Below are 20619 nucleotides of genomic sequence, written 5' to 3'. Positions count from 1 at the left end.
TCAAACTTAATGGACCTTTTGGCATTTCAGGAAAGCTGTAGAAAGCAAAGAACACAATTATTTTTTTTAAATATTCAAATCACACATTACAGCAGAAGTTATTTGTCCTGTCGTTTAGTGTGCATAAGCAAGATGTCACAATGCATCTTCTTCAGTTGCTCACTGTGTTGTAGTAGTAGTAGTAGTAAGTAGTTTTTACTTCTGTCAGTCAATTTGTATTTATTGTGTAATTTTTATGCAAAGGGATAAATGTAAAGTTGTAAAGTGTGCAAATGTGAAAGAGGAGGAGGATAGCAATGTATGAAACAGCCTGCAGTGCTAAATTCACCCCTAGGAGGCGCTGTGGTCCCTCACACACAGACACACGGAACAGTCTGCCCCTGGCAAAGATTCAACAACACATTTCCTGATTGTAATGCTGCATAAGTTAGTCCTAGATCTTTCAACATGGAAGCAATGTAGGAGAAACTTCAAGCAAAAATGAAGTAATAAGTATTGCGGTAAAATATTTAAGTAGGCATTCAGTATGTATGTATATATGTCTAAAAATAAATCTAATACTCAGAAAATGAGCAATTGCTTTTTCTTCCAAAATCTTGCAGTCCTCATTTACATTATCTTCCAAAACTAAATAACAGTGGTGCAATATAAATTCTCCTGCTCCTGCCCTAGTTGTCAAAATCCATAGAGGACATCGTTTCTCACGCTTTTGTTTGGCTCTCCTCACCATGTCTTAAACTCTTCTACTCTCCCACAGCTGCACAGTTAATCACATTTTGTAGATGAGTCACACGCAATGGAGGGGATTATGAGATACAAACTGGGAATCCCTAAAACAATTGGGGAAAAACAAGAGGAGGCAAGTCGAGGCAATGAAGAAAACAACTATGCAGCTAAATAGGCCAAATAAGACTGCACCAGAGCTATAGATAGAACAGATGCATGGAGGTCTCTCAAGCAAATGACAATATTATTTACAGTCATTTTAGCATCCAGCCCATTCAGTGTGCTACTATTGATTTTCATAATTATATAAGGTGCCACAGTGCAACTTTGCAAGTGAAATGTGTCATCTTCAACACAGGCTTAAGAGAAGAGACTACAACTACATACTTGTCTGATTTTAATTTGTGTGGTTTCAACTGTGGTAGTAATATTATTATTAGTAGCAAAAGAAATAGCTTGTCATTGGTAGTAGCAGTACCAGCAGCAGAAGCAGTAGTAGTAATATCTGTTGAAATAATAGTAACAGCAATTGTAATTGTGGCAGTAGAAGTAATAGTGGTTTAGTTGTTTTAACAGAAATGGTTGCAGTAGTTGAAGTAATGGTAGTTGTAGTTGTAAAAATTCTAGTAGTAGTTGTTGTAATAATTATTAATACTAGGAGTTTACACTGTCCAGCATTGGATATAAAGCCCATCCCCTTAATAATGTCCATGCATCTATGCTGTTTCCTGACACGGCACTAGTCCTACCTGCTGCAGTGTAAAAGGAGTAGTAAAATAAGTAGTAGTAAAAGTAATGGATGCAGTAGTTGAAGTACTAATAGTAGTTGTGAAAATAGAAGTAGTTGTAGTAGTATTAGTAGTTAAAACACAGTATAGATATAGACCTGTAGTAATTTCTATTGGATTTGTGACCATCCTGCAGTGTAATAGTATTATATCAGTTTTTAAGTAGAAGTAGTAGTAGTTGTAGTAGTTAAAAGACAGTATAGTATGAAGATGTTCTAATTAATAATCTCCTTTGGATTTGCGGTTTCCTTGTTGTTGCAGTAGTAGTTGCATTAGCAGTAGCTGTAGTAGTAGTTGTAGCAGTTGTAGCAGACGTTGTAGGAGTTGTAGCAGTTGTAGGAGTAGTAGGAGTAGTAGCCCTGTCACAATAAATAATATATATCGACTTATCGTTCAATATATTTTAGCTGGAACAATATTTGTGGGGTTCAATATTTTTTGTATGTACAATTTCTTTGCATTATGTATTGCACTTCATGTACATGTTCAATATTGTACATTTAGAATATTTTTTGTTGATAATAAATTAGTTTTAATATTATCAGTTATTGTCTATATTTTATTCAGCAATATATCGTACTTCATAATGTGTTATCGTGACAGGCCTAAGCAGTAGTAATTGTTGTAGTATTTAAAAGACATTAGTATGAAGACAGTTCCCTTGATAATCTATTGGATTTGTGGTTTCTGCACTAGTCTAGCCCTGCTTCAGTGTTAGTCTGTGAGTAATTGATGCTCTCCTCCACTGCTACAGGTATTACCGTGATGGCAAAAAACTCCCTTTTGGTGTCTGAGAGTTGTGAAAAGTGCTCATAAACTTGTTACAGTGAATAATTGCGATGCTCTGAATTCTTAAGTTGAGGAAATGAGGAATAACTAACTGCCACTGCAAACAACTAGTTCTGTTTTTTAAAAATGTTTTTAAGACAAAAAAGGTTTTATGGTAAAAATCAGGTATAGTGCCTGTATGTGTCAATACTGAAAATATGACATTATTGGATGAAGCTGGACTGTTCCTCAGTTTGGAAAATTCAAATCGATTTCATAAAAAAGTGTATTTTAATTTTCAGTACTTTTACCAAATATTCTATAGATCTATAGATAGGCTTGTTTTTAAGATTCTTATATTATTTTACAAATTCAACTGTTTTATTTAAGTTGGCTGCTTAAATTTATGTTTTGTTTCTAATAAATAAATATATTGCTGCTCAAAAGCAGTTTCATGTTTTAAATAAGAAAATGGTATTTAATATAATGCAGTAATATGATGAACTAATCAAAGTAGGACTGATGAGAGGTAGGTTTAAGCGTGCCGACACGAACAAATGTCATATCTATTCTATCACTAAGCGCTGATTTGATAACATTATTGACCTCTTGATAAGGTTGGATATAAGGTGATCTGCAGATAAAATTGTATTTGTATTTTAGCTGAAGGTAATCAGACAGGGTGGTGACGGTGCAGTAAGATCTTTAGGTAATATTTAGCGTGAAGACAGGGTGGAGCTGAGAAACACATGAGTCACCAGGGTTTGTCAAGTCCCTATCTGAAATACAGGCCACAACAATTTATTTCATGGGATACAATAGTGCTAAGCAATTTGTAGGTTTGATTGTGTATAGTATAACTTAATATCTTCTGGTGAAGTGTTTGAATCCTTATTTTCTTAATGCTGATTTTTCTTTTGCCGGAATGTTCCTCTGCATGACATTAAATGTTTGTATTGCGGCAAAATACCTTGAAAAACATGCAGTGTTACTGTGAGTGGGGTCACTTTTCCACAGATTTGGCCTGCATCTTGGTCTGGTAGCATCACCTGCTTCTCTACAGAGAATTTTAATGTAATATTGTGGAACATTTTAGTCAAAGGAACAAGGGACATTATGTCCATATTTTAAGGAGGTGTCTCTTCTTTTAAGCAATTATATATTATATGTTATTACACATACATACATACATACATACATACATACATACATACATACATACATACACACACACACACACACACCCCTACATACATACATACACCCCCCCCCACACACACACACACCCCTACATACATATACACACACATACATACATACATACATACATACATACATACATACACACACACACACACATACATGCATACATACATACATACATGCACACACATACATACATACATACATACATACATACACACACACACATACATACATACATACACACACACACACACACATACATACATACACACACCTACATGCATACACACACACACACATACATACATACACACCCCTACATGCATACACACACACACACACCCCTACACACACACACATACGCTGTATGTTTCTCTGCATGTTTTGTGCTATAAATAAATACTATATTATTATCAAGGAAAATGTTAAAACTCCTAAATTAGTTAGCAATTACTACTACTACTACTACTACTACTACTACTACTACTACTATATATATTAAATATGCACTAATTTTGATCATTTGTGGATAAAATGTGCACTACTAATACAAGGGCAATGCATCAAATTCCCAGAATGCATAATGGTGTGGTCTAATTGGAAATGACCTCTCTCACCAATGCAATTAACTCCAGGTGGTTTCTTCATAAAGATAATTCATTTAGAGGTGTAGTCAATGAGTAGTTACAATAGTATGTCATAATACGTTTTGATGGTCTTGGACGCCCTCTGGTGACTAAAATGAGAAGGGTAAAAATCAGGATATATTTCGAGGAATACACTCCTACAGCCTTTTCCACTGAATGTGCTTTGCAATTATTTGTTTGAAAGGCCCTAGTTAATATTACTGAGGTGACGTCTTACTAGCAATAACAAGTAGGGGTGGGACAAGGCACAAATTTCACAAGACAAGACGAGACACGAGATTGTGTCCATGAGAATAAAACAGCACAAGATTTTTACATTACTTAGAATAAATACATTGTGAAATACAGTTCACAGTTTTGGCCTCGTAATTTAAAATTTTATTTTATGAAATATTTTTCTGTCACTGTAATGCTGCTATTTTGGAGAGCTAAAGCTTATCAGCATGTAACCAATTTTTTGTCTGAACCAAATACATGAAAAAAAATCTGCACTTTCTTGCGGCAATTTTATCTCATGAGATCCTGTCCCATCCCTTATAGCAAGTACAGAGTTTGCTATTGTGTATATTGATTATTAGATAGATGGTTTCCCTATTACAAAGATGTTACAAATGATATACCAAACATTTTTAAAGGTGCACTTATATAACATTTTTGGTGGGACATCTCCTAATCGCTTGCTTCTGCTATTGTTATTGTTTTGGCTGGACTGTTCCACAGTATGGCATTAAACTTACCTTTTTATATTTATTCAAAATAGCCTTGAAAATAGCATGAAAAACATTCTTACTCTGAGCGGGGTCGCCTCTGTACAAATCTGACCTGAACTTGGGCTGTAAGAATCACCTGCTTGTTTTTATGGAGATAAGTGCTTTTGCTCTGCTCAAACACAAAATCAGAGAAAAGCAAAAGCACATTTGTGATATGTGGGGTTGGAGCAATTTGGGTTTCACATATTTTCAGCTCTATTCTGCGTAGGGTAGGGCACAGACACAGTGTCGGGTTGATAGAGAAGGGAAATGACTAACTGAACAAGAATTGGAGTTTGGACAAACCTGATTTAGTGTGATGGTCTCTTATGACCATAGCCTATCCAACAGATGCAATGCCTGAACAAACATCTCCATGCAGGTAAAGACATGCAAAACAGAAGGGAGCCGAGAGGGAATCAGTGGCAGTATGTTTTGGTGAGATCGGAGTATCCAGACAAAGAAGCATATTCCAAACATGTGGAAATGTGGCTGGTTACTCTACCAGCACCCAAATGCCATCTGTTTATGTAGCAAGCTATCTGATTAATACAGTTATATTATCTTGTTAAATAAATAAACAGGCTACTGCCCTAAGTAGGGGATAGTGTGAACATTCAAACATTCAGACACATTGCATTTGTATTTACGTTCCCCAAAAGTATTGCATTCCCTTGCAAATAATATTTTTTAATTCTCACTACGTCCCCTGGAGGGCACCGTAATTGGTCAGATCTGTGGAGCTCTGTGCAAGTCTGCTTAAGTTTTTTCCAAGTTGTTTGTTTTTCAATAAAAGCATCCCACTTTGGTAGATAAGTTTAATGCCATACCTAGGAACATTCCAGGTACCACAATAACTCATGACAGTTTTTTACACATTGCTGCTTACACTGCTTTCCTAAATCAGTGTAACTGCTTTAATACATATGTTATCTTGTTTTTGATTCCAGTTCTGGCAGTTCGGAGAGTGGGTAGATATGGTGATCGATGACCGTCTCCCTGTGAAAGATGGAAAGCTCCTGTTTGTGCACTCGGCCGAAGGTACCGAGTTCTGGAGTGCTCTGCTGGAGAAGGCCTATGCAAAGTGAGTCATTATAACGGAACAGTGTATCTCTGGACATAAATGTATAAACAGCAAGAAAGTAATTTTAAGAAAATCCAGGGTTGGATAGGGTTGTCAAAAGTATCGAAAATCGAATACTAATCGATACTAAAACCAGTATTGAAATAAAATACTAATCTGAGCAGCTGTCGATACTAAAAAAGTCACACGGATAGAAATTAACCTTTCCTGAATAGCTTTAGAATGATATTGAGCTGTATAAGATGTATAACACCCCATGGATCACTATGGAACCTCCTGGACAACTAAAACTTGTCACACACAACAGAATTTTAAGCATTTTTTTATGTACAGCAAAAAGTGCACACCCTAGTAATGAGGAGAATCATGTGAAATTTTAATGATTTATGATCATGAAGTGTAAAGACTGCAACACAGATATGGCAGCAGAGAGATCGCACAGTGCATCAGAGCATTGCACTTCTTGTTTAGATGCAGGTCAAAACTGCATTATTATTACTTGTGACATGTGGTGCAATAGTTCAGATAAATGCTTTTAATGCACAGAATGCTGGTAATAAACTACACAGGAAGTAGAATTGTGTTTACTGTAGCAGCAGCTTCGCCCATATATGCACTCTGTGGATTTATGCAAACAGACACAACTACTCTCCTCTTTTTACTTTTTAAAGAAGTTTAAAGAAGAAGAAGGTTTGTGGACTGCAAATAGGTGTGAGAGTGCCCATTAGGGGACTGAATGACTATGCAAAATAGGACTCAGTTGCAGTTCACAATCTAGTTCAATAGACCTAGCTAACAAACAGAAGCAGTACACAAATAGGTGTGTTTTAATGTAGTAGCTCCTCCCTTCAGATAGATATAAGGCAGTGTCCACCAGCAATCTGACCAAGCAAAGTTGGATCCTAAATTAGACAACTTATCCTGTAGTGTGTGGTGAGACATTCTATTGTCTAAATAGCATTTCATATCATTGGAATCGGTATTGAGTATCGGGTCTATTCCTTAGTATCAAAATCTACTTTAAAGTTATAGTAGCTTGTCAGCACTAGAGTAGGACTAACATTGAGATTGTGATTAGATTTGCATTTAAAAAGTATGATTTTTGTGTGTTAAGGGCACATAAACAACTCTAGGAGCATAAACATTTCAGAGAAGACTGAAATATAAACCAATCCAAGAATTTCATGTGTTTCAGAACATATTTGTAGAGGTCTAACTGGTACAACAGGATATTTTGTTTACAGAGTACATCTTGTCATCTAAATAATTGCAGCCTTTGCAATTTGATAATTGAGCCAAATTTGAGGTGACAATTTGAATAGGCCATAATCAGTATGTCAATAATCATTTTGGATTGAATGTTCAAAAATGTTCTGCTTACTAAAGTTAATTGTGAATGTAATTGATTTATTATATAGTTTTCATTTATATCTCACGCCCTCAGACTAAACAGAATATGCTTTAAATCTTCAAGACTTGTTACTTGTTTTTTAAAAACAGCTCTGTATTTTAAGAGCTGTTAAAGTGATACATTGTTAGTGGAAATATTTGACAAGTCCAGTACAGTACTGAGAAATAGGCGTGAATGGGACTAGCCAGCTGTAGCTGTGTAGACTTTGGTCATATATGGGAACAGTGTAAAGCATAGGAACACAGGGCTGTACTCTGCCACCCAAATGTAAACATCATAAATAAATATAGTCCGTGTCTAATACAATCTCCCTATTCAGATTCAAGGTTTATATGGGTTGCTGCTATTACTGCTACTACTACTACTACTACTACTACTACTACTACTACTACTACTACTACTACTACTACTACTACTACTACTACTACTACTACTACTACTACTACTACTACTACTACTGTTTGTTCTACAATTACAACTTTTACTACTACTACTACTACTGCTGCTGCTGCTGCTGCTGCTGCTGCTGCTGCTACTACTACTACTACTACTATTACTGATTATAAAATAACAATGCAACCATGCAAAGAGTTTTTTTTTCAGTTCACTTTTAATACAGCTGCTGCTACTACTACTACTACTACTACTACTACTACTACTACTACTACTACTTCTAGATTAACTTTGATAATTATAAAAATAAGAATACAACAATGCAAAGATGTTTTAGTTTATTTGTAAATTGTTGGAAAATGGTCACAATGGCAAACTTCTAATAATTTGTGTATGAATTTAGTATTTGTATTGTATCCAAGCAAAACTCTTTTAGATTTTATAACTGACAGCAAAATTAATAATTTATAAAATATAAAATCAAGAATTATCCATACACTTTTTAAATGCACGATCTGTATTTTTCACTCTAAAATATATGCACTTAACATCTCATATATTTTTTTTAAATCTTGGAGCCATTTCTTAGCCATTAGAGCTGCAAAATTAATCACAATCTAATGTAACACTGCAATTATTAAAGGCCTTTGCAAACAACAACATATGTTGTCTCATTATACAACTCTGTATAGCAAAAGAAAAGTCAAATTCTGTCAAATGGACAAAAGTTTATAAAGTGAAGATGTTTTGCTGCTCATCCAAGCAGCTTCTTCAGTTATGGTCAGATTGCTGGTGGACACTGCCTTATATCTATCTGAAGGGAGGAGCTAACTACATTGAATCTAACAGACCTATTTCTGTACTGTTTCTGTTTGTTAGCTAGGTCTATTGAACTACATTGTGAACTGTACCTGAGTCATATTTTGCATAGTCATTCAGTCCCCTAATGGACACTCTCACACCTATTTGCACACTAGCCATTGCTTTTCTTTTCCTTGTTTTGATTTAGGTTGGAGGATAGAGTTATAAATAGGAGATAGATGATGTCTAAGCTCCCATTCCTGTTCAAAGATGGATTGTCTTTCCTAACAAAAAATGCTTCTTTAACTGCTCTCTCAAGACATTTTTTTTCTTTGAAGATAGTGGGGTACAGATCTTAGCCAAAGGGGCGGTTAGTGGCTTTCAGAAGTAGATGCACAGTGGACTGGGGTCCTGAGCTACTCTTGTGATGGTGTTGGTACCTTCTCTTATGGAGTGGCTGTCTTGTGTCTCTAATATAGCGCTCACTGCAGTCTTCACTACACTGAATAGAGTATGCCACATTGCTTTGCAAGCTGAGAGGGAAAGTCATCGTTGGATATCCAAAATTGGCCTTCAAGCTTAAAAACAGGGCAACAGAGAATCAGAACTGAGAAGAAAAGATGTAACTATCCCTACACTAAGTATTTATTTTAACTAGTATTTTGAGACAGCATGAAATCCTGGTCTATTTTAAACTTATAAACACTTAGAAACTCTAAGACAGAAACTGGTTCACCCAAAAGATGTAACCTTGAGCCACAAACAAAGCAATGTGGTCTACTCCTCTCAGTGTAATGAAGACTGCCATGAGCGTTATTTTGGAGAAACAAAACACCCACTTAATAAGAGAATGTACCAACACTGTTGAGAGAGCAGCTTGGGACCTCAATCTATCCAATGTTTCCATCTTCTTTCAAATCTTAATGCTTCTTAACATAAAAATGTATACAGAAATCGCAAATTTAATCATAATCTCAATGTTTGCCTGAAAAAATCACAATTAGATATTTTGTCAGAATCATGCAACCCTATTTCTTTTTACATTTTCACATATTCCACTTTGTCTCAGGCTGAATGGATGTTACGAGGCTCTCTCCGGGGGTAGTACTTCAGAGGGCTTTGAGGACTTCACTGGCGGAGTCACAGAGATGTACGAGCTCAACAAACCGCCCTCTGATCTGTACAGCATCATCAGCCGTGCTGTCGAAAGGGGCTCCCTGCTCGGCTGCTCTATAGACGTCAGTAACACACAACATACACTTTATACACACTTATATTCATTTAATGTGCATAAGGTCAATGATATTGCAGTATTATAGTTGGATTTATTTGATTTAGGTTTGATAGTGGAAAGTGCACAGACAAACAAAAACAAACCAGCATGGGTGAAGGATGTGTATAGACTGTGATTTACTCTATTTTAATAGAAATATGGACTATTTGTTTTTGAAAAAAGAGCAGAGGAAAGCACTTTGTGCTTTTATGAATGGGGAAAATGTTCTTTCCTCCCAACTGAATTGAACATCTGCCTTCTCCCAATCACTTTCAGCAAGATTGATCATGTGTAAAATGTAACTACTCAATCTGTCTTCTTCCAGGTTAAGATTAGCATATATGACCAATATAATATGGATTATAGTGATAATCTGTTTTAATCAACACTGTGACAATGGTATCAACATATATATGCGTTTTATTATATGCAAAACTACTAACTATAAGACTGCTAAATAAAATTTTACACATAGTGCAATGCAATCTATATTTTTTAACGCTAAAATAATAGGTAGAAGTAATACACATGATTTAATAATTTAAATATAAGTAATATTATTTTACTAAAAGGCACCAGTAGAGGGCAGTGACTGCAGAGATTTGCCACTGTTTACAAATGGAAGTTGACATAATCTGTGGGTCACTTGAACTAAACAAGGCCTTTCTTGTTATAAGAGATTTTCTGGAGCCTCTGAGCTGTGTAGAGCTGCTCAAACTGTGTGTAAATGTGTAAATATAGAGATTAGCTGAAGCATGCTGTGACAAAGTCTACCATGGGAAGAATTACATAATGGTGTGTGCTTTTTAATGGAGAAAATTACAGTCTGTATACTATGCACTAGGTCTAACAATCTTTGTTTATTCTCAGCATCTGGAAATAGTGTGCACACAAACATAAGTTAACATCTTAATGATGGTCAAATTATTCACAATAAATACCACTTCAGGAAATTCTTGATTTTCTAAATGCCATGATCAGAACATCATATTTTACAGAATATATTCACTAAATCAAGAAATGAGAAAATAATCATGGTAGTAGTTGACTGTAAACAATTTGAGTCATAAAGGTGCGCTATACAATGTTTTTGATGAAGGGTTCACTACATTTTAAATAACCAGTATATTTTGTATTTTTCAAATTACCTTACTATAGTTTTTAGAGCTCAAAAATTCTCTGTAAATCATGCATTCTTACTTCGAACGGATTTGCCCCTCCACAGAGCACTTCTGCAACATGGCTTGGATGGCGAATCCTGCTTGTCTCAGTGGAGATCGATAAGTTTAATGTAATACTATGGGCAAAACATTTCTACAAAACAATAACATCTACACAGAGAAAAGCAAATAGCTGATCCCCTTAATGAACAGTTACATAGTGCACCTTTAAATCAGTTCCTGATCTTTACGGCTGTTAGATGTTGTGTTAACTCTGGTATATGTCCTGTTTCAGATCACCAGCTCCAGAGACATGGAGGCCGTAACATTTAAGAAGCTGGTGAAGGGACATGCCTACTCTGTAACCGGGGTGGACGAGGTAAGACATACTGTACACAAGTGCTGTCACGATACTAAAATTTCAAACCCAATTTCAATACTAAGGAATAGCCCAGATATTCGATATCAATTCCAATACCATTGATTAGGAACTAATTTCCAATTACTGTTCAACCCAGACTATACTAAAACTATGAACTATGAATATCAAAATATTGCAAAAAGAACCAAAATCGAAGTTGTATTATATGTAATCATTCATACAATGGTAAAAAGTGAGATCTGTTGTTTTGTGGATGATTTAGTGTCCTTTTACATTTGTATAATGCTTAAACCTCAAAAACTACTTTTAAAGACACATTACTGCACATTTCTGTTGGGGGTGCCAAAAAATGCTCCAAAAAGTATTAAGTTATTTATTTTTTTCAGTATATCCCAGCCCTATCTATTACTTATCACTAGATTTTTTTTCTTATCTCTCTAAACAGTTTACCCCTTGTGTATTTTCACTATGTTCTCCAAACACACTGTAGTCAAAACATTAACCCTGACCTAGTTTATAGGTCACTGCTCTGCTCAGTTCATTGTCACATGTTGAATTCACATAAGCTGACATTTAAGTCATGTCATGCCTTTACGTCTTTCTTTTAGTTCACATGACTGAAACAATGTAAGCTAATTATGCATCAACACTGACAATACTGGGCAAGTCTATATGTTAGATGATAATTGATAATTGTTACAAGAAATATTGTGATTTTACGATTGTTAATACTGATGCTATGAACACATAATTCACTTTTGTTAACCCTTATTTATTTTAAAGTAATTATGATGAATTGTTTATAAAATATGTTTGAAATCCCTGGTAAATAGTTTTCACCTAATGCCACTATACTAAATATGTCTTCTTCTGTCTGTAGGTGGTGTACAGAGGAAATATGACCAAACTGGTTCGCATCAGAAACCCCTGGGGTGAAGTGGAGTGGACTGGAGCCTGGAGTGACAAGTGAGGCTGAAACTACACATCACAAATCAATATAACCATTAAACCCCCCTTCTCAGAATATACTAAAATCATTGTAAGAGTTAACAACATCAACAAAAACAGGTATTAGGTTAACACACAAGAGGTTGGGAATATATATAGCCATCCTTCCAGATTGAAAAGTCTCAATTTCAGTATTAGATGTGTCATTTATATAGCAAAAAATATCTCAAATGGTTGCAAAAGAAGTTTAAATGGAAGAAACATGTACTGTAATCAATTCATTAATTCAAATAATAGTATACATGATTTTTGTCTGAGATTTAAACTAGATGTTTTATAGACACAAGGCACAAGATCTCAACCCCATTTTTCACCATTCATAAAAATAATATGCTATACCACAGCAGTGAAATGTGTCTTTGGTTTGACAGGTCTGGAAGGTGTGGTTTGTATTAGAGGAGGTTATGTAAGTGTTATGTCACTGCTTCTTTAAGATGTTCACACTTTGGAACAGTCATAAAAGCCTGACTGTAAAATGTCACAGTGAAGTACAACAGAACAGGGTCAGTTATGACAATAAGGGCCTAACAATACTGCTGAGGATTGAAGGTGTTTGCACACATGTGGATGCACTCTGGGGAGCGACCGCAGTGTGTTAGGATAGCTGTTGGATCAGTTCTTGTTCACATACACCACTTGTTATTCTCCTCAAATACCGTACCATGAACCATGAGAAGTGATCAGCTGACCAAGCAACCAATGTCCATGACAACAAATAGACCATGAATGCGGCAGGAGCTGCTCTGAGACTACTTGTTTGGAGCGCTATGGGAGCAGCCATTTAATGTGTTCCAGGATGCAGCTGTTATGTTTACACTGGCACAAGCACACTGGTCTTGGGTCAAATGCCCTTTTTATGTCAATATAACTAGTGGCAGTGTGAAAACAACCGTACTTATGCACCGTCCAAGTTTAGTCCTGCAATATGTCCTGATGCATTCTAACACCACTTCTGATAATTGAGTACCTGTGCTGACCTAAATAATGAATGAAAACATTATTTGATAACTTCACAACAAAAGTTGAACATTATAAGCTGAACTTTAAAGCATATTTATCTCTGTTTAGTTCAAGAGAGTGGGACAATGTGGACCGCTCTGTCAGAGGTCGGCTACAAAATCGCAGTGAAGATGGAGAATTTTGGTGAGTTAAAATCTGCATGTATAGTTAAATTGTTTGGCTCAGCAATATGAAACTAATTTGGGGTTTTAGGTTATCGAAGCGTGAATTTTTCCAAATTTCTATTTCAAAATTAACCATAAAATGTTTGGTTTTTTTTTCATATAGTGAGACACATCACTTTTTATTTCTGTCTTTCCTCACACTCAAAACATTTGCTTGTTATGAAGTTGTCCCAGTATATGCATCTATTAAAATGTATACTACTACTATTACTGCTACTACTACCACTACTAAGTTCATATTAACTCATGCATACATATTTTTTATTTGTTTCAGGATGTCATTCAGTGACTTCTTGCGTGAGTTCAGTCGTCTGGAAATCTGTAACCTGACTGCAGACGCTCTTCAGAACAGCCAGATCAAAAAGTGGAGCTCAAATCTGTTCCAGGGTGAATGGAGGAGGGGCAGCACGGCCGGGGGCTGCAGGAACTACCCTGGTATGTGGACTGGGTTATCACCTGTTTTAGTAATGGAATAGTAATGGTTTAGACCTGGTTTAGACCTGGGGTGTCGTGCTGACGTAGTTCTTGTTTATTAATAATTTAGGATGCGTTCACACTTGCACATTTATCACATTTAATTAGGACTAAACTAGGACCAAACCCTAACGTAAACTAAAAGCACCTTATTCCTAGTTGAGACCTGGTGGCACTGTGGTTTAGTTGGGTTTAGTCTGGTTTTGTCTTAGTTTAGTGTTAGATTAGTTCTGGTTTAGATCTGCTTCAGTCCTGGTTTAGTGTTAGCTTAGATCTAGTTTAAAACCTTGTTAAGTCGTGATCTAGTCCTAGATGTAGTCCTAGTCCTAGTCTTATAAATTTTGTTTTGACTTAGGTTTAGTCTTAGCTTGTTCCATGTTTAGCCTTGGTTTAATCCTGGGAAGCTATCTAGCTGTGTTCTTTGTGAATTCTTGAGACATTGTTGACAATTACATTAAAATTTTCAGGATCCCTGGGTAATTTCTGTCAATGAAACTTCTCTCCTTTCTCTCAGCTCATCATTGACATTTTAAAACATTTACAAAAAGTAGAATAGGGTTTGTATTGATTTATTGCAGGAATGTGAACCTGTGACCCCTATTTAAATACTGAGTCATAAAACTATTGCCTTTTTAAGATAAAGCCATCATCATGACCTAAAGTGCAGTGACCAGGACCATACTGCTTGTAGACCCCAAACCAATGAACCAATTATATATAGGAGAAAAATCTAAAAGCAATAAAATTAGTTACTGGGAAACTTTTCACTTTTCAACTGTATAACACCAGTATGTTGAACTGCAAAAAATAAGGCACAAAATTCAATGTCTTTCTACCATTTCAGCACAATTCTGATACAATTTTAAAGTCAATCCTAATTTTGCATAATAGAACAACAATTTCTATGCATCTCGTAGGTGATGCATTGCCCCTCTAATACAAAGGGTTACAAATGTTATGGTATTCTTTTATTTGTACAGAGACAGTGCACCACAATACATTAAGAGAGACAAATGTCATAGGACAGATGATGGTGACAGATTATAACCTAATTTACACCTGTAGTCCCTGAGCAGGTTGGTGGAAATACTGAGGGTATGAATTCAATATATATAAATAAATTTACCAAAAATAAATTAAACAGATATTACCTAAGGTCACATTGTTCAAACTATTCTAAAGATAACATACAGCCATACACATAAGCACATACTCGCATAAATACGGTTATATGGTTGCATTAGTTTCAACAGAATATATTCACAGGTTATGACTTCTTGTTTGTGAGTGACATTTTGAGGACTTCATTATTTGAAAGATGTAATATTTTGTTTTAAATGTTAACTGTGATGACAATCATGCAAAAAAAAAAAAAAAATTTAACTAGGAACAAAAACCTGATTGGAAATAAAGATGATTCATTTTATGTAGTGCTACTGTAACGTAATAATTTCCTCTAACGATTTTTATTTTATATATTTATTTATTGTATTCTGAAATAATAATATTAATTAGTATTTATTAGAAACTCAAAGCTGCCTTACAACAATGACACAACATTAAGTTCAATTAAAAATTACAGCTCAATTCTTCATATATTGTCTTATTATTACGTTGGTCATTGACTTTAGTTCTTTCCTATTGTTTGCAGCGACGTTTTGGTTGAACCCACAGTTTAAGATCCAGCTGCAGCACCCAGACAGTGCTGGGAGCCCTGACTGCAGTTTTGTGGCCGCTCTGATGCAAAAAGACCGGAGGAAGAAGAGGAGGGAGGGTAAAGACATGGAGACTATTGGGTTTGCTGTCTATGAGGTAACACATCTTTACAAGGATGTGCAGTTTTTTTACCATTATGGTGTAGTGTCTAATGATATTTTTCCTTTTCATTTCACAGATTCCACGAGAGGTACTGAATTCTTAAGAAGCTTTTAATATTTCTTGGAAAAGTATACATTTTTTACTTTTGCCTTGTACAATTTATGCTTTTGCAATTGGAAAAAATTGAAGGTGCTAAGTTGTAACTTTTCTGGTGGAGAGTCAGCTACATGCTTCTCTTCATGGAGATGCCTGGAATGTTCCACAGTATAACATTTAATCTATCTAGCAATTATTTAAATATGGGCGTTGTTTTTGCTCAGATACCTTAAAAGCAGAAGGAGCAGGAGGAGGCCATCCTCTAGGTTTTATTTTAGTTTATCGTTTTTGGGCAAAAGATACATGGTGGAGTTTTAAAATTGTTGCTTTCCAGTATTTTACCAAATATTGTTAGATTACATTATTACCAGTAATTACAATTTATCTTGTGTTACAGTTTGTGGGTAAGTCGGGGGTGCACTTGAAGCGTGACTTCTTCCTGACCCATGCCTCCAGTGCTCGCTCTGAGCTCTTCATAAACCTGAGAGAGGTGAGTTCTAGACTGAAGCTGCCAGCTGGAGAGTACATCATCGTCCCCTCCACCTTCGAACCGCACAAGGAGGCCGACTTCGTGCTTCGCGTCTTCTCGGAGAAACCAGCCGGTACCGAGTGAGTGGAAGGTTCAAATCTAGGCATGAGATTTCAAAGTTAAAACCTTAATATATCTTAATTGAGATGGCATTCAAAATATTCAAACTATTCTGCAGCTGTGTTTTTCAAACTCAACCTGCTGCTGGTTCTCAGGGCCCTCTGCCATTTTAGTCTTTAGAAGTATAATGCATCACTAAAGCATATATAAAGCATGTAACTTTTCTGGTGAGAATCCACCACTAGCTAGCCTCCAGGGAGATGTTTTTGCTTTGTCTGGAATATTTCACAATGCACAATACTTATCTTGTATTTATTTAGATACATGTGTTTTTATGGCTCAAAAATATGTTAAAAAACATGCATTCTTCTTTCTGGGAGTGGGTGTGCATTTCCACAGACCCGACCTGGTGGTGTCATCTGCTTGTCTCCAGGGAGACAGATGTGTTTAATACCATAGTGTGAAACATTCCTAGCAAAGAAGTACCTTCTCCATAGAGACAAGCAGGCAGCAAACCCACCACTGTTACTTTGTACACCTTTAAATTCCTTTTAATTCTGTTTCTGTTAGTAACTTCATCCCTGTCTTTTATTCTCCAGAGAAATGGATGATGACATTAAAGCAGAAATCCCTCCAGATGTAAGAGTCCAAACCAGCTGCCATAATAAATATTATTTGTGACTTGCTTTAAATGTGTTTTGTTTGTTTATTACAGAATTATCTTGATGAAAGCCAGATCGATGCAGGTTTCAAGAGCTTGTTCAGACAGCTCGCAGGACAGGTGAGATATTTTTGGATTTTAATGAACGCATCAAGTGTAACATGTCTCTTACCTTATCTATCTCTTATCATTTTGTTTGTGACAGGACTTAGAAATCAGTGTTACAGAGCTCCAGACTATTCTTAACAGAATTATCAGCAAACGTGAGTAAAATTTTCAGAGGTTTGACAACCTTTTAACATTATTAATTATTATGTCATTATTAATTATGTGTTTTTGTTTTATTTTAAAACAGACAAAGACTTGAAAACAGATGGCTTCACAAAAGAGTCCTGTCGCAGTATGATCAACCTTATGGACGTATCCTTTACTTTGTGTGTTAATTTAATGGGACATCAGCAATAGGAAAGGACAACAAGTGTGTTTGTCTTAAATATGTTAAACTGTGACATTTAAAAAAAAAGTTCGGTAAAGCACAAATAACAGAGGATAGACAATCAATTGTATAACCAGAAATGCTATACGTTATGTGAATATTTGCTATGTGTGGTATTTCTTTAACTCTGTTTATTCAGAAAGACGGCAGTGGAAAACTAGGCCTGACTGAGTTCCATGTCCTTTGGGAGAAGATTAAACGATACTTGGTGAGTTTAGATTTTTATACATTCTTTGTGTATTTTTCAAGTCTTGAGAAATACTATGATTTTATATATATTTTTTATCTAATTACTTATATTTAACATAATGATGTCAAATTATTGCTTGTAATTGTCACTAATGGATTAGGATTGGCAGTGACATCAGGAATTTTTTATTAGATATTATGTTGTCTATCTAAAACTATACTGACTTTTAATTGATTACATTTAATATTTAAAAAATATAAACGTCTGAACTTTGCTCTAAACTACATGTTTTTACTAGCAGAGGATTGACACAAGCTGATCATTGACCATGGAATCTCAAACAAAAAGTGATTAAATGTACAGTCCTAATTTGAGCATAGGAAATTGTATTTAACAAATTACTTTTTGTTTTAGCTTTATTATTTATAGACTTCCTCAGTTCAACTACTAATAATATGTATAATATGTACCATGTCCTTCCAAATGTAATAAGACACTTACATTTGCAACGTATCGTGAAATCAATGAATACTCATATCTCTTGATGCTGCTTTAGTCTGCTAGCACTAGCTCTGTTTCAGTCTTCTTGTGTCATTACATTGTTTGTGTTGTAATGTTGCCAATACTAGACAGGGTCATGGTGTTCACTTGCTTCTTATAACACAATTTTAATGTGTGTATTTGCTGTCTTTCGCAATGTTTAGACTATTTTCAGAGAATTTGACTGTGACAAATCGGGCACAATGAGCTCCTATGAAATGAGGAAAGCCCTGGCATCCGCAGGTATTTGGATCACTTGCATTATAATATTTAAAGGTGCCTTGTGTAACATTTCTGAAGAAGGGTGCCACCAGCTTGTTTCCATGAAGATGTTGCTTTGCCTGGTGGAATGTTCCACAGTATGGCATTAAACTTATGTATCTCAAAAAAGCCGTGCAGGTGACACTACCAGGCCAAGATACAGATGCATTCTTACTACTCCCCTCCACAGATCTGATGTTTTAAAGGACATTTTGAGCAATAAAAACACCTGTAATTGAATAAAATATGCTAGACATGTTTAATTCCATACTGGGGAACATTTTTGGCAAGGCAATATGATCTACATGGAGGTAGAAGGGAGCGTACCCTCCTCCACAAAAGTTACATAGTACAACTTTAACATGTAAACATGTTAAACAGGTATTCACACATAAATAAATGTACTAACTACACATTATGGTATTACAGTTTTTCCATTATAATCTGCAAATTTAAATTGCAAATGACCAAAGTTGCTGTAAAATGTTGGCATGCCGATGCAATGAAATCTTGATTTTTTTTCAATAATGCAAAAAATCTAAACCTGTTGGGTCTTTAATGCTTTTTTCAGGATTTAACTTGAACAACCAGCTTTTCCAACTCATCATCCTTCGCTACACTGAGGCAGACATGACTGTCGACTTTGATAACTTCGTCACATGTTTGGTCCGATTGGAAACCATGTACAGTAAGTCCAGGCTTTAGTCAGGCTTTAATCCTGGTTTAGTCTAGTTCTGTTGGTACTTGGCATTTTAAGTCTGAGAACCACTGATCTAGATAAATGCATTTTATTCTTACAAGCATTAATTAATATACTGTTTCTGTTTGTTTTATAGAGACCTTTCAGACATTGGACACGGATAAAGACAATGTTATAACGCTAGATTTTGTCCAGGTAATTTTAATTTGTGCAAATTATAGACACACATACATGCATTAGCTTTTGATATAATCATTTTAGGAGTTTTAGAGATTGGTAACCCCGCAAAAGCAAAAGTTGCAGTTTTTAAGATGCTCAGGTCCCATTGTCTCGCCATACTAATGCATAGTACACATATAGTAAATCTTTAAAAGTTGGTTCAAATGTCAGAATTGAATAACTGAGATGAATTCACTTCAACTGCATTCCACATGAAATAAAAACAGGCACAAAGTTCAATGTTTTCTCTCTCAATATAAATAAACATTTCTATAACAACTTTGGAAAGTGGTGCCATTATTCAGTGCCAAAGATGTGACTGTTGTAAGCTCATATGACTTTAAACCATAAGATTAGTATGGGAAGTTTGTGGACCCAATCCCTAACAAACAATGATAACATGAACATGTTTTTAAAAATAGTAAATCTCCCATAGAGTTACATTGACCCCTGCCCTCTTTATGAAATTAGGACATCGTCAAATACTAGAACATGAACAGAACCTATTTGTTGGGATCTTATATTTAATATGTATATTTATTTTCACATGCATTATTTTCTCTCCCCAGTGGATAATGCTGACCATGTTTGCATAGACCTGAATGGAGCCCAGTGACTGCAGTGTCTTTTACAGAAGTGCCTTTTCCAGCTCCAGGGCCACAGCTCACCATGACAACAAGATCTGCGAGCAGTGCCTATTGTACACGTGCCAAAATGTACACTTATTTAAAAAATAAAAATAGGAGAATGCAAAAACAACCATCTTAAATAACTTAAAAATGTACTCTAAATTATAAGTATCCTGATTTAAGTACATTTCAACAAGTCTAGAAATAAGATTTGCTTAAAGGTGCACTATGTAACGTTTTCTGGTGGAAGGTCTGCCACCTGCTTGCCTCGTTGGAGGTTTGTTCAGCTGGAATGTTCCATAGTATTGCATTGGTGTAGCAATCTTGCATTTATTCATTTTTAACTGCTCATAAATTTCAAGAAAA

General features: G+C 35.5%; 1 protein-coding gene across 1 annotated transcript in view; it reads left to right on the top strand.

Annotated features, from left to right (window-relative positions):
• capn1 (calpain 1) overlaps window positions 1-20619 on the top strand; it is a 38111-nt gene extending 17492 nt beyond the window's left edge. Inside the window, exons 5-22 of the mRNA XM_033983203.2 lie at window positions 5835-5968; window positions 9643-9811; window positions 11302-11385; window positions 12269-12354; window positions 13465-13539; window positions 13855-14015; window positions 15706-15866; window positions 15949-15960; window positions 16366-16577; window positions 17157-17196; window positions 17273-17338; window positions 17424-17481; window positions 17574-17638; window positions 17854-17922; window positions 18609-18687; window positions 19277-19393; window positions 19542-19600; window positions 20194-20619. Coding sequence (XP_033839094.1) covers window positions 5835-5968; window positions 9643-9811; window positions 11302-11385; window positions 12269-12354; window positions 13465-13539; window positions 13855-14015; window positions 15706-15866; window positions 15949-15960; window positions 16366-16577; window positions 17157-17196; window positions 17273-17338; window positions 17424-17481; window positions 17574-17638; window positions 17854-17922; window positions 18609-18687; window positions 19277-19393; window positions 19542-19600; window positions 20194-20220 — 1674 coding nt within the window. The 3' untranslated portion in view covers window positions 20221-20619. The remainder of the gene's footprint in view (window positions 1-5834; window positions 5969-9642; window positions 9812-11301; window positions 11386-12268; window positions 12355-13464; window positions 13540-13854; window positions 14016-15705; window positions 15867-15948; window positions 15961-16365; window positions 16578-17156; window positions 17197-17272; window positions 17339-17423; window positions 17482-17573; window positions 17639-17853; window positions 17923-18608; window positions 18688-19276; window positions 19394-19541; window positions 19601-20193) is intronic.

This window comes from Periophthalmus magnuspinnatus, chromosome 18, assembly GCF_009829125.3.
Source record: "Periophthalmus magnuspinnatus isolate fPerMag1 chromosome 18, fPerMag1.2.pri, whole genome shotgun sequence".
NCBI classification, from domain to species: Eukaryota; Metazoa; Chordata; class Actinopteri; order Gobiiformes; family Gobiidae; genus Periophthalmus; species Periophthalmus magnuspinnatus.
The sequence above is the reverse complement of the archived record's forward strand: the minus strand, read 5'-3'. Positions and strand labels throughout refer to the sequence as shown.